The sequence below is a fragment of the Morchella importuna genome, assembly GCF_003444635.1.
Source record: "Morchella importuna strain M04M26 chromosome Unknown Morimp01GS016, whole genome shotgun sequence".
NCBI classification, from domain to species: Eukaryota; Fungi; Ascomycota; class Pezizomycetes; order Pezizales; family Morchellaceae; genus Morchella; species Morchella importuna.
The window spans coordinates 235383-249374 of NW_025763413.1; the positions used below are offsets into that span (position 1 = coordinate 235383).

Sequence of the window (13992 nt, forward strand, 5' to 3'; positions counted from 1 at the left end):
GGGTATTCCCGGCTCTCAGCATATATTGAGAAATTTCTGATAGTTTCTTTGATAGATCGATGTATTTACATAGAAAATAGAAGTCCACTTTACCCTCATGCCACCCCCGACAACCTCTTTCGAATGTAACCCAGGGTCCCGGTATTATCTTTAGATTTTAAAACCTTGTCGCAAGACATCTCGTCCCGTAGAATCTGGGTTCTCGTGGTGTAAGAGCTACGTGGTTAGACTCGGCTAAGCATACATGTATGTGTTCGTTTCAAGGTCCTATAAAGTTAAACTGCGGCACCCACAGAATCCTATCATCACCACTCACCATGCTTGTCTTCCTGCATCCGAACATTCAGAGTAATAGACCCTCAAAACCTCATGTAGCGAGACCTTGATCACCAACAGCCTGAGAAACATCTTGTTTCGTGTCCATCATTAGGCGTGAGTTTGTGCCTTTAATCCATGGCCAGGAACCTTCGCCGGTTTGGCTTGGTCGTTACCTGTGTTGTCATTTTGAGCCTTGCCGTTGAACGGTCGCCGGTCCTCAAAGCGCAAATCGAGATCAAGTTGAAATGCGAACCGAAGTTGTGTTTTATCAAAAGGTTATGGTTATTTGATCTTAAGTTGAGCTTTTTGACGTGGAAAAAGTCGGATCAGGAAGTGGACCAAAACGAGCTAAGTTTTCTGTTTCTGTGGTTTAACGAATAATTCTACGGCGAAAGTTCGGATATTCGGTTCGCAATATTCTTGTTGTGGATATTCCCACTCTCGAGGAAGAAATCGTACACTTACACACACACGCCAGCGGTTCAGCCTACCGAGTGCTTTTCCATGACGGCGCCGCCAAGGACGGCGTCAGGAAAAACAATAATCCGGCCCCAACCCTCACCTCCATGCAACTGCAACATACCCCAGAACTAGAAAGAAACCCCGGAAACCCGTCCCAAGAAATCCACAATCCCTGGTTCAAATCAAATCAACTTTCCCTGGTGATGGTGTTATTTCGATTCAGCCTACCCTACCGCGTAGATAACACCCCCTCAAATAAAGAGACTCGCGTGAGCTTTGTCTGGACTGAATAACGAACGAACAAACGACGACGATTAGCGCAGCGCACCTTCAACAGAAGGAAGAGCACGACACAGAGCTTCAATTCGATTACCAGGCGCCCAGCTAGATCTATACTCTACAAAGCGCGTACAGGCGACCTACCTTACCCCCGATAGCACCAATGACCCGCTACGAGGACAGGGACAGAGACGGTGGAGCTTACGGAGGAGGCGGAGGGGGAGGGGGAGGGGGAGGAGGGGGAGGAGGTCATGAACGTTACGACAAAGGCCCCCCTGGAGGTCCCGGTGGCGGCGCTGGCGGTGATAGAGACGGTCCCTACAATCGGGGACGACCGCTGCATAGACGTGTGTACCCCACCCCGCCTGCTCGTCGCGCAGAGTGGACAGAGTGGACAGAGGGGACAGAGGGGACAGAGGGGACAGAGGGGAGGCTAACTGACGTGTAAACAGGACCGGTCACGGACTACGGGACGTCGGTAGCAAAGTGGATGTCAAAGCGCCGCATGAACTGGAGAGGCCAAACGCGTGACTATCTGCGGCCCGCGCCGGGCTTCGTGATTGATGTGAGTGTTATTTATCATTGCAGCCACAGCCATATGACAAAGAAAACATGGAAGAGAATTTCATCTTGCTAATTGGCCGCGCGATTCGATATATATCTATAGCTTTTGCCGCCTGCCGCGTATGCTGACAATCCAGCAACATCACTGCCAACAAAACACATACACGCATCGCTGAACAAAATCAAACACCCCATCAACGTGGTCAAAGTAGGAACACCTCGCAGACAGATCTCGCCGTAATTGTCACTAATGGAGTAAACAATAGTGGACGCCCGAAGGCCGCCGACTCCTCACTGGGTCTTCCAGTGGGGAGTTCACCCTCTGGAACGGAATGGGCTTCAATTTTGAGACTATCATGCAGGCTCACGACTGCGCTATCCGTGTTTGCCAGTACTCGCACTCTGGCGACTGGCTCCTCTCTGGGGATCAAGACGGCATCGTCAAATACTGGCAGCCCAACTTCAACAACGTAAAGATCCTACAGGCCCATGGAGAGCCCATCCGTGATCTTAGTTTCTCCCCCACCGATGCAAAGTTCGTCACCGCGTCCGACGACAGCACGCTCAAGATATGGAACTTCAACGAGGGTGTTGAGGAACGCACCCTTACCGGCCACGGTTGGGACGTGAAGAGCGTAGACTGGCACCCTACAAAGGGCCTTATCGTCTCCGGCTCCAAAGATCACTTAGTGAAACTCTGGGACCCCCGCACCGCGCGCTGCCTAACGACGCTCCACGGGCACAAAAACACAATCTCCAAATCTCTCTTCCAGCCACGCGGTGAGCTCCTCGCCACCTGCGCGCGCGACCAGACCTGCCGCATCTTCGATCTCCGTGCCATGAAAGACTTCTGCGTGCTGCGCGGGCACGAAAAAGACATCTCGACCCTTGCCTGGCACCCCATCCACCCGGGCCTGATCTCTACGGGTGGCAGCGATGGCGCCATCAACCACTATCTCCTCGACGAAGCACCCACCGACATCTCCTCCACCGTCATCCAACCTGCCGCCTCAATCCCGTACGCGCACGAGTACGCAATCTGGAGCATGGAGTACCACCCGCTCGGCCACATCCTCTGCAGCGGCTCCAACGACCGCATCACGCGCTTCTGGACCCGCCCCCGACCAGGCGAGATCGACGGCTTCAAGGACCGCCACCACATTGGCGACGAGGCGGCCGCAGCGATGGGCACCTACGATCGCAACCGCCGGCGCCACCGCCAGGAGGAGGAGGAAGAAGAGCAGGACGAGGCAGATGCGCTCGTAGATCAAAAGATGCCGCTGCCTGGACAGGCTCCAAATATCCCGGGATTCCCGCCAATGCCAATGTCGATGCCGGGAGGCCTACCCGGGCTAGGAGACCTCACGACCCTGGCAGGATTTTTCGGCGTACCCCCACCGCCGCCACCACCGAATGCGCAAGGGGTGCCACCGCCGATTCCGATGCCGCCGATGGGGACGTTGCCGCCAGGTCTGATCCCACCACCACCGCCGAACTTTGGATTGCCGGTGCTGGGGGGCGCGCCGATGCCGGGAATCCCAGGGTTGGGAGGGGACGGGGTGCCGAGGCCACCGCCGCCGCCAATGGATCCAAGGATGATGGCGGGGATGATGGCGAACGCGGGAATGGGCATGAATATGAATATGGGAATGGGCATGGAGCATATGGAGGATAACAGTAACAGCAGCGGTGGAGGCGGAGGCGGAGGCGGCGGTGGGAGAGTTAGGGCGCCGCTGCCCAGCCAGAAAGATAGCATGAGGGAGGCCCAGGGAGGGTATAATCGGGGCGGGAGAAGGTAGACTAAAAATGTATTTGTATATTAGTTCTATAGGTGTTTTCTTTCTTCTTCTTCTTCATGATATGTGCTTACCGGTAAGTTTCTGTTGTGTGTGTGTGCGTGTGCTGCTGGTTTTGTCCTTTCTTTTGCTCTTTTTTTTCTTCCTGTTTTGTCCGCTTATGATGCTGAATGTTTGTGCTTGTGCTCTGCTTTAAGTTGTGATTTGGCGTGTGGGTGGTGGCTGTCTGTAAGGATCGTGGGGGCGGGGAGGATGAATAGATAAAATTGATACCCCCATGGCCATCATCTCGTCGCATCAAATTCATACATTACGGCGTATGTAGGTCCACTCTGCCCTCTTCAATTCATATACTTATAGATAGGCAATAATGAAAAGAATAAACACTCATAGAGCCATGTGCTTCGCTGGAAGAGATAATGTGATAGCCGCTCGAAGGGCCATCTACAGTCGAATCCCCTACAATGACATGGTAAGGAGAGTGATACTTCATGATCCTGGATATAACATTCATCGTATACTTGCCTGGCATCACGCCCGGACCTCAACTGAGTTTTTCTTCAAGCTGATATTTCATGAACCTAGAGTTTAGTCTAATGGGATGACACGCGTGTAAGGGTATGCTGACTTTTGGAGCTGGGAGGGGCAAGGTGTTATGCTACGAAGTTAAGTATCGTTTGGTCTACGAAAAGTGTGTATACATATCCCTCGAGCTGTCGAAACATGCCGGCCTTTTTCTACAGGATCAAAAGTGAGGTTTTACTAATAAATTCTCATCATTTATTCGACCTGAGTCAATCCCACACCAATGAATTCGCTGTGGCCTGTTGATTCTCACAAAAAGGGCCAGCATCGATAGCTTAATGGATGCATCTGCATTCCTGTGTTGAGACCCGACTGTGCAAAGGTTCGGGTGCTTTTGTCTGATAGATGACGTTGGCCACAGCGTACGTACCTATTTCCCTTCAAGATTTCTGTAGATGCTGATGACACTGCTTAATTCTACAGAGGTATCGTGTATCAAATTAACTAAACATACTACTAATACGTCTAATATATCATATCATCTATTCCCACGGGACTCGCACCCACGGGTCCTTCAGCATTTCCGCCGCAGTCTTCCTATCCCTTGGCCTATATTTCAGCATCTTCAGCAAGAAAGACTCAAAAGTTTCTACATCCTCGTCCGTCATATCTGGCCGAAACCCCTTGATCTTCCCCGCCAGGCTACGGGGCATGATGACGCGTGATGTCGCCATTTTTCCTGAGACTTTTGATTAGCATGTTGCTGAATTAGAGTCGTCGACGACGAGGACAAACGTACCATCAGAGCCCAGATAATCGAGCCGGTTTCTCCCCTCCCTCACGAGGTCTTCAGGCAAGGGCCCGAAGAGGGCAATCATCTGCGCTATATGATGCTCCTTTGCGTCTGGGGTGTCCAAGTCCTGCTCATTTGCGTTCAACGCTACACCGCCAAAGAGTATATCTCCTGTCACTAGTTCATAGAACTATGTTTAGCGGTTAATTAATGCATATACTCCACTTTCATCGGCGAGGGGGAGTCATACAATACATGCTGCATTCCATAAATCCACACTTGGGCCCCAATCGGCGCCCAGGATGACTTCTGGCGCTCGGAGCGCCGCGGGCTGTATCCATTCTACGAGATGCTTATCCACCCAGCAGGCTTGGAAGATGAAAAGTCAGTTCACAAGCTTGATATCAACGTGGAGTTTGGCTAGGGGGGCTCCACTGACAGACGACGAAACCTGTGAGTTTGAATCGGAATTGGTTGGGATACTGTGGGAGCTCCGTGGGGATGTACTCTGACCTGACCAGATGACAATCTCTGGACTGAACTTGAATGCCGCGGGCTTGCGTGGCTAACAAGTAATCCCGGATGACTTTCTCTGTATCATTGATATCCATAAGAATATTACGAGGCTTCAGGTCTACTGCCAGTTACTAGTTAGACCAGCTAGCAGCACAAAAGGGGGGGTGCAATGCAGACATACTGGTATGAATAACCCCACACCTTGTGTGCAAATAATCCAGCGCTTGAAACAATTGCCTTGCCAGCTCCTGCACAGCTCCCACTGGCAATTGGTAGTCTTCCAGCTTATTCGAGAGAACAAGAGTATCATGTCCCATCGGCTCAAAGGTCATGCATACATGTTTCCCGTTTGGCCCACGATGCTCGAAATTATCCAGCATGTGCAGGATGCGACTATGACCTGGGTGGCTCGGGTCCGCAGTCTTGATATGTCTGAGGATGGAGAGCTCGAGCAGCTCTGGCTTGCCGCTGTAGCAAGAATCTTCGAGGATCTTTAGGGCGACATGACGATCGGTGCTGGAAGATCTTTGTTAGCTACGAGGTTATTTATTATTGATACAGTATTTCCTGCACCAAAAAGCTATTTCTACCCCCTCCTCCCTCTCCCCTGTGGCGCATCATTGAGCTGAGCAAGGGTGGTTTGACCTTACAGGGACGCCTTGCGTTGCAACTTGCTTGATACAGGAAAATACCAGCACAATTATCATTTCAAGTCACGCCCCATTCCACTCACTCGCCCACTCACTCGCCACATGTAGCTGTAAAGTACGCACCTCAAATCCTTCGCAAGCCACACCGTATAATACACGTCCCACCCCAACTTTCTCACCACCAGATACCGGTCACCAATTTTATCGCCGAGCCGCGTCGGGTGGAACCCGCCCTGCCGATACATGCTCACCGGCTCCTCGTCCCATTTACTTTTAATTTTCGGGAACGGCAGCTGCTGCGCCGTCTTCACCTGCGTGGCCAGCCGCGACGGCGTGGTGGTGAAGCTGCGGCGGCCACGGGATAGGTTTCGGAGGCCTGCGAGGCGGCAGTGGAGCAGAGCCATTTATTTTTTTTGCTTGGCCAAGCTGAGCGTTTTGGGAGGCGTACTTTTGCTGGCTGCTGGATGGCTCTTTTTATTTTATTTGATTACTGCTGAGTAGTAGAGCGCTGGTTTAGTTGGTTGGGTCGATGTTGGGGGGAGGGATGGAGGAACCCTAACCCTCTTGTGCCACGTTGTTGACGTGGGGTAAAAGTTTGCTGGGTAAATGATTGGGTGGTTGGATTAACTGCGTGGGGTGTTGATGTGGTTATTGGAGAAGTGGATAGAGGTGTGGTTAGCCAGGGGGTTCTCATTGGGTTGAGATGCACTGCTTGTCCATGGGATATCACTCGCGTGTGGCTAATTAGCCGTTACTGAAAAGTAGGACGAGTCTTGGAGTTTTTAATTCAATTGATGTCGATGTCTAAGGCCAATACAAACTATCTTATAGGGACCCTGAAAGAACATCATTCCTCTTGACAGTGAGATCTTTACTGTTCGACATCGTGAACTTACTGCCTTGAACGGCCAGAAATTGATACTTGCAGTGCTAGCACCAAGATGTGCTGGAATCCTTAACCCTGTGAATGCCAATGTCAATGTCAACCTCTCTTGAGAGTCAATAATGGTGTCGGTAATTTTGAATTTTGGCTAGAGGTTATTATCTAAAGATACAACTCGGAGCTACGTACTTGGTAGCTGACCAGCTACCCCAGGCCTAATGATACCAACTAGTTGTTAATCTATTAGTAACATTTCCAGCTTTTGCATTCTTCCAAAATATACCCAGATCGAGTTAGCCTCAAACCCTACTCCGAAACCCAATTCTTGTAACACTCCAACAGCCCTAATTGGCAGGTCAGGCAGTGCATGATAAGATTGGATGGGACGAGTAGAGTATATATGAAGACTTGGATGGCCACACAATTTTAACATGTTAACTTCCAATGCGCGTGTCTTGTAAGAAATTCACCCCTTAACCTTAATTAAACTTTACTCCGTACCTGCATGGATAGATGGGTGATCAGATTCTCAGACATAAGTTACACCCCCACTGTAGCGTGATGCCAAGAAATTACGCGTGAAAGCGCGTGACTAGCGGACGAGCACAATCTCTCACTCGGACCCGACCACATCAGTCACGGTGGATTATTTCATCCATGTGATATGAGTATTTATTAGGGCTTCGGTTCTGCGGGCCTGTTCGGCTTTGAGTCAGTCCAGTACCGGAGTTGACGAGGTCAGTCAATATAACGCACCCGGCCGTCCGCACTGGTGCCCGAGGTGCAATGTATGGTAACGTAAGTGTCAAGGTCATTTCTGTTCTGATAGCTCCCTCGTGTCAACTGTTTCGTCGACATCGTCATCTGCCTTATGTTTCTACCGGATAATTCCCGATCATGGTATGTGTTTTTTTATTTAAATTGATTCATCTCAAGCCGGAAGTTAAAATTTTGCTCTCTTGGCTATGGAATGAGAACTCACGCTGATCCACCGCTCTCTACTGATGTGCATGTATATACATAAGAGCTGCATTCCAGTGTCTAAGTCGGCGATTAAGTACGCAATAATTACTTGCCTGTGCATGGTATAAGCCTCCTACGTAGGCGCTTTCATGATTGTTTTTTTGGTTCATATCGGCCGCGAGTGACCGCACGGGTCGGAGATGAAGATTATTTTGTTGTCATTATAGTTTATGCACGTATCAATCAACCGCAAGGCATGTGTAACTCCAGCCCAGAATGCCACGCGGAATTCAGCTGGATTCAAACTCAATGGTCTCCGGCGTACTAACTCGAATACCGTCACATCTCCTATCCAGTAGAATGCCGTCCCCTGAATCTTCCCCAGCGCGAATGCCCAATGGGGCGCTAATCGTGGTTAGTGCAGATCAGTGAATCCCAGTCGAGCCACCCCCAGCTCCAATCCCGATGTCTCGGTTGTTGCCACTAGGCCTTTTGCACCCCTGACGATCCGGATGTAGTACAGCAACCCTATGATTCAGGAAAGCCAAAGCCAATGGCTAGGGTTCTCCGGCCGAACAGAGCATCGTGACAATGGAGCCATTCTGTAGGTGTCATAGTAACGGAGCTTCAAAAAATTCGCGAGTCTGTCTTAGTAAATGTTTGTCCGGCGCCTTTCAGCCAAGTCGGTTCTCGACTATCGATCTAGATATGCAAGGTTAGGATCGGAGATAGAGTTAGCCTGCAGAGGACCATGAAGATACTAAGGGAATAGAGAGATAGATTAGTGATTACAACAAATCTTTGAGATTCTCACGGCTCTGCCTTGAGATTCGAGGCATAAATACTGCCTCTATACCCCTCGATTTCAACTCTCATCCTCGTCATCATCTTCACGAATATCAATCCAGAAGCTTCATATTCAACTCAACAACTACCACTTCTTCAACCCCCAAACAATATTCAAGATGCAGATCTCCGCTCTCCTCCTTACTGTCGCCGCTGCCGCCGTCGCCAACGCCCAGACCAACCCTGACGGGACCTTCCCTGATACAAACGCCTATGGAGGCCCTGTCACCACCGACTTGACCAAGTGCGGTGAGATCCTACCCACCACCAACTATGTCGCCCCCGAAGCCTTCTCTGTAAGCTCCCCTCTTTGAGTGAAGAGAATAACAAGGACAAAAGATCTAATTGCCCCAATAGGCCGAGACATGTCTTCAGAAGTACGACTGCTATGATGTGAACTACGGATACAAGTCAGTGAGAGATGGTAACTGGAACAAAGAGATTCCTGCCTCTGTTTCTCAGGCCGTCTCTGATTGCGACCACTGCCTGTAAGTGTCTTTCCACACTACCTCATCTTCCCTCGTGGCACCACTAACAACATCACAGTACCAAAGCTTACCAGGAATGCCCCAATACCCATGGTTTCTCGACTGAGGAAATGGACACCGCGGATAGGGAGTGTGTCGAGGAGAGCTACAAGGGGTGCAAGCCGTCAGACCCTCTCACCTATGAGGCGTACAAGTGGGAGCTAGTTGCTGCCCCCGTCGAAGATGAGGCGGGCCATAGGACTGGTGTGTCGACCGAGGAGGGAAGCACTGCTTAAATGAGATATATGATATATGGGGTGGAGCGGTTTAATGTTTAATATATTATTATGTATAGCTTTATAAAGCAGACATCTTAACAACCATGAGATTTTCCGAGTGATTGCAAGTGATTTGAATGCTGATGGCCATTTTCCACACGCGGTAATACCAGTGTTGTATAGATTACTACACAATGTCATGGTGTCAGTGGCTAGGTACCCCTTGCATAATGTGTCAATATTTCAAGGTACCAAACTTTTCAGTGGGGGCTGAAAGCTACACGTGACAAGATAATGGATAAGAGAAAGTTCCCACTACATGTATCCAAGGTAGCCCACTTGACGCGAAGGAGCAGGATGTGATTACATACAGACAACCGGTGGATTGGCTCTTGGAGCCTCTTGAGCGGGTGAATACATTCATTCGTTATTTTCTGACGTCGACGAGTATCCCGAGATGAACCTCATCACGCAGGGGAGGGGATGAGATACATTTTGTGTAGTAGTGGAGCGGGGAGTGGATCCACGGATTCACGCGCGCCGAGGGAATTGAATTCCTGTATCAACAGTCTTAATTATCCCATGTCGGGATGCATGTGTGCACTTGGTGGCAGAATAGGTATGCCGTCGTTGGTAGGTGGTGGTCTATGAAGGTCGGGTTTGTGGAAGAGATGAAATGTCAGGTGGTTTAAGGTTTGTTCTGTCTACGCATGCACCGTTCCGTCGGCAAGACACTTAAGCATTGCGCCTGCCGCTCAAAGAGCTGAGTGATTCTTCATGATCTAGTTCTCACCCCCATGCAGGCGGCAACCGCGCATAAAACACCTAATAGAAATACCCCCCCGTTCAGCAAGGGCAAGAAAGATCGTACATACACTTTTTAAATGCAGATACGTAAACGTCAGTGAAACCTCAGTTTGGTATGTAGAATGCACAAGTCACGAGCGCTCCCCACCTTCTAAGGGCCCTCGGCCGAGCCAAGACATAATCTCCACAATATGGCGTTCTCTTTTTTTCCCCACATGACCCCCTATCGAAGTTATCGTGCATCTTATCGATTCGCACTAGAGATTACTTAAATGAACACCCGGTGCCGATACGTACGTGTGCGAGCGTTGGATGCGTGTGTGTTGTGTGTGCCACTGCCAGCGCGGTTACAGACGTCGTTGAAGTTTTTTTTTCTTCCATCGCGCTCCACAAACATAACGACTGAACTTCCTCTAAAAGAACGAAAATGCAGATCACATATTCTGTTGTCGCTTTTGTTATGGCCATTGCCGGCACCAACGCTGTTCCTGTCGCGGGTGCTAACGCGGCACCAGTCACCACGTTTGCTGGGCCCCTGACCCTTGATGTAACTATCCTTTCCTCCAGTGGTACCTACATGTACATCTCTAGGCAGATGAAGACGCGGTGGCGCTAATCAGTGCGTTGGGGACAAACAGTTTGATACCTGCACCACTTTGCAGCAGAGATTAACGGACATTGCACGGGCAAGCTGGGCAGAAGGAGAGTTGTTGGCGAAATGCCAAAGTTGCTTGTAAGTCTTGGACTTGGTCGTTTTTCTTCCTTCCCGCTGAGGCTGGGACTGACTTGAATGTAGCAACCAGGGCTTTATGGAGTACTGCCATCACAGGAGCGATAAACCCGAGGACGCGGCTGGGAAGCATGGAAGAATTGCAAATGTACCAGAGAGCTCGAAGGAGTGCTACCGAAAGATGTTTGCCGGGTGTGAAGCGTGACGCCAGCCCTGGGGACATCATGAGACTAAATATTTTTGTAATAATAATAATTTTGGGTCTAACAGAATACAATGGGATTCATCCGAAGAGATTCATAGAGCGACTGTTAATTGTCCGACTTTTAATTACCATTTGGAGAATTGTATATACTATAATATTGAGAGGTTACACCGTAATCAGACAACCTACATCCAGTAATGATAGCTTCAGCCTTTCGTCCTTACTCTTCGATCGAGCGGCTTTGAAATCGGGTATGGTTCATCGCCACCTCTATCGCCATCAATCGCCCGACCGTAGTTCTGATAAATCCACTCAGAGGTGTTGGTACACTCGTACTGCAGTTGATTCCACTAGTTGGTTATGGATTTAGGCTTAAGTTGTCCGTACTACATAGAATCTCACTCGATATTCAGTGCTACAGTGCCTGGTTTCCTACAGCGGTTCCAACCTTGCGGGGCCATCCCAAACCATAAACAGCACAGGGCATGATGGATCCTACCGCAATTCGAATTGCTAATTACTAGTTTGTGAAATAATTGCTCAATATTGCAGCGATACGAGAATGACGTTTGTGTATTTATCGCTAATTATCAAAACAGAGTTTCGTACAACTTTCCTCCGGAATATTCCATTCAACTCACCACTACATACACACACATAGCCTGCTGTAACCAACGTTCGTACGCACTGTAGAGCCCCTTGATTTCGATTTAAACACAGAGGACTGGCCGTAGAATCTTAGTCACCCTCCCTTGTTCTCTTGAGCGAACGAAAGAAAAGCAAGAAAGCTTCTCTCTTGCACATGCCGTTTCTATCGATAGTGGACTCGAACCAAAAGAAAACCTGGGGTGAAAACCGAAGGGATAAGCAACATCTAGAACAAACAAGTTCTTTTAGCACGGGTCGGAGATGAGAGGTTAGACCATCAACGCTAGCGCTTTGTGTGTGTTGTAGATCCGCAAGGCACTAGCCGATCTGGGACACCCCGGCTATGCGTGTCTGAGCTTGTTAAGACATCAACGACACCACAGAATATTTGGTGGAGCTTGCCAAACGTGGTGTTCCTGACGATCGCGGGGCAAGACATTCGCTCGTTGCTCGAACCTCTCCCCTTACGATAAACGCCCCCTATTGCTAAAGGATGGCGACGACGAGAGGGCTTTCCGCTAAAAAGGAGTACGGGCCAAGCCCGAGGAATTAAAGAAAGGAAATAGAGTTGTTGCGGGACTCGGTGCTCGATTCGAAAAGAGCTTCGGCAAGCTGGAGCTCAGATCATACTGGGATCAAGCTTCGTAAGACGAGTTGCAGTTGGGGATAGCTAGGGTTACTCGGGTCTGGAACAGGAAATATTCTACACTACGGGGCGTAAAAATGTTTGTGGTGATGTAGCAGTCGGCAATGACCGCCGGGACGGGTTATGATTCAGGCGTTGATTTCCGAACCGGGAATTGCTTTAGGGAATCTCGTACAAACGGAGGTCTTTCCTTGAGAAGGTTGTAAATGGATGAGATCGACTTCATAGGGGGCAAGATTGTGAGAAGAATCGAGTGGATAAATACCGCCAGTATCGCCCGCAACTGACAATTCTCATCTTCATCAACTTCCTTCAGTCTCCAGAAGCAAAGTACCAGATCAATTACCCTCTTTTAAACAGTTCCTTTCAAACAACACATTCCTTCAAAATGCAGTTCAAGAACATCATCTTTTCCGCCGCCCTCTTGGCCATGGTCAGCGCTGCTCCTATCGGGGACGTTCCTTCTACTGAGGCTGTTCACAGCGATGCCACTGGTACTGCTGCTGAACATGCTGCCGCTCAACCTGTTACCACCAAGGACTTTGCTGCTCCTGAGTTCAACGTGAGTTTATTCATCATATCCATTCAATTAAACAGACTTAAATACTAACGATTTTCCAGTACAAAAACTGTGCCGACATCCACAATCAAGTGAAGGAGGGATCTTTCGCCACGCCTGATCCTACCAACCAGCATCAGGATTTCATCAATAAGTGCAACAGCTGCTTGTAAGCTGTCTCCACTTGCAATAGTCATAGATAGTTACTTCGTACTAACAACCTCTGTTTAGAACATCCTTCGGTAAGGCCAATCCTGACTACTGGTACGCCGTGCCAGAGAGTAGTCCGGAGTTCCAGCATTTGGAGGATGAGTTCGCGGTTTGCAAAGAGGATGGCAATCTGGATGCCAGAGATACCGTCACCGGCCTCCCCACGACTGTCGACCCCAAGGTCGAGGCTCCTAAGGCCCCCGAGACCCCCAAGGCCGATCCCAAGGTCGAAGCCCCCAAGAGCGTCAACGCCAATGATGTTACCGGTACCGCCGAGACCCCATCCGTCGATGCTGCCAAGAACCCTGTTAAGGTTCCCGAAGTCAAGGCTCCTGGAGCTTAAGTAGATGTGTGATGTGGTGAATGGTGGTCGTGGTGGATGGTCGTGGTGGTGGATTAGTTTAATATTTTAATACCTAATAAACTTTTGTATGAAAGGATAGCTAGCTCCATCGGGACTTGACAGTGACCGGGTAAATTTGTGAGATGTTTTGATGATCGTGATTGTAGTACACCTTGTATAGAGCGAAAGGTTTTGACTACAAGTAGTACTGTGTCGCGTTGAGACTGCTCTCCAGCTAGGGCTCTGAGATTTAGCTGTGCTTGGTATATAAAGTTGATTTGTCTGCGCTTGCCTCGCTATGGAAAACTAGCTTTTGTATTATTGAAATATTAAACACAACTTTACACCTTAATAACATGCAACGCTTAGAGTATGAAAGTTGAACGGTTGTACAGGTAGTGGAGTCACATATTATGTGTACGATCGTACACAGGTCTGTTACAAAAGGCTCATGGCAGGGGGTGCCTAAGGTGGATTTCGCGGGGGGCGTGGGGAAGGTATCGA

At 49.5% G+C, this 13992-nt stretch overlaps 5 protein-coding genes across 5 annotated transcripts; 4 read left to right on the top strand and 1 right to left on the bottom strand.

Annotated features, from left to right (window-relative positions):
- Window positions 1-1222: 1222 nt before the first annotated feature.
- Window positions 1223-3422, top strand: LAJ45_05757 (uncharacterized protein; the record flags this gene model as incomplete). The annotated part of the gene is made up of 4 exons (XM_046115326.1): window positions 1223-1406; window positions 1512-1624; window positions 1727-1831; window positions 1890-3422. The coding sequence occupies 4 exons, from the start codon at window positions 1223-1225 to the stop codon at window positions 3420-3422; spliced, it is 1935 nt and encodes a 644-aa protein (XP_045971375.1).
- Window positions 3423-4486: 1064 nt separating this feature from the next.
- LAJ45_05758 (uncharacterized protein) lies at window positions 4487-6307 on the bottom strand (the record flags this gene model as incomplete). The annotated part of the gene is made up of 6 exons (XM_046115327.1): window positions 4487-4683; window positions 4744-4927; window positions 4988-5106; window positions 5177-5371; window positions 5435-5769; window positions 6027-6307. 6 exons carry the CDS (start codon window positions 6305-6307, stop codon window positions 4487-4489), a joined length of 1311 nt encoding a protein of 436 aa, XP_045971376.1.
- A 2407-nt stretch (window positions 6308-8714) lies between these two features.
- Window positions 8715-9358, top strand: LAJ45_05759 (uncharacterized protein; the record flags this gene model as incomplete). The annotated part of the gene is made up of 3 exons (XM_046115328.1): window positions 8715-8891; window positions 8953-9083; window positions 9142-9358. 3 exons carry the CDS (start codon window positions 8715-8717, stop codon window positions 9356-9358), a joined length of 525 nt encoding a protein of 174 aa, XP_045971377.1.
- Window positions 9359-10574: 1216 nt separating this feature from the next.
- On the top strand, window positions 10575-11082 carry LAJ45_05760 (uncharacterized protein; the record flags this gene model as incomplete). The annotated part of the gene is made up of 3 exons (XM_046115329.1): window positions 10575-10694; window positions 10786-10880; window positions 10944-11082. 3 exons carry the CDS (start codon window positions 10575-10577, stop codon window positions 11080-11082), a joined length of 354 nt encoding a protein of 117 aa, XP_045971378.1.
- A 1682-nt stretch (window positions 11083-12764) lies between these two features.
- On the top strand, window positions 12765-13488 carry LAJ45_05761 (uncharacterized protein; the record flags this gene model as incomplete). The annotated part of the gene is made up of 3 exons (XM_046115330.1): window positions 12765-12938; window positions 12998-13104; window positions 13167-13488. 3 exons carry the CDS (start codon window positions 12765-12767, stop codon window positions 13486-13488), a joined length of 603 nt encoding a protein of 200 aa, XP_045971379.1.
- Between the last annotated feature and the right edge of the window lie 504 nt (window positions 13489-13992).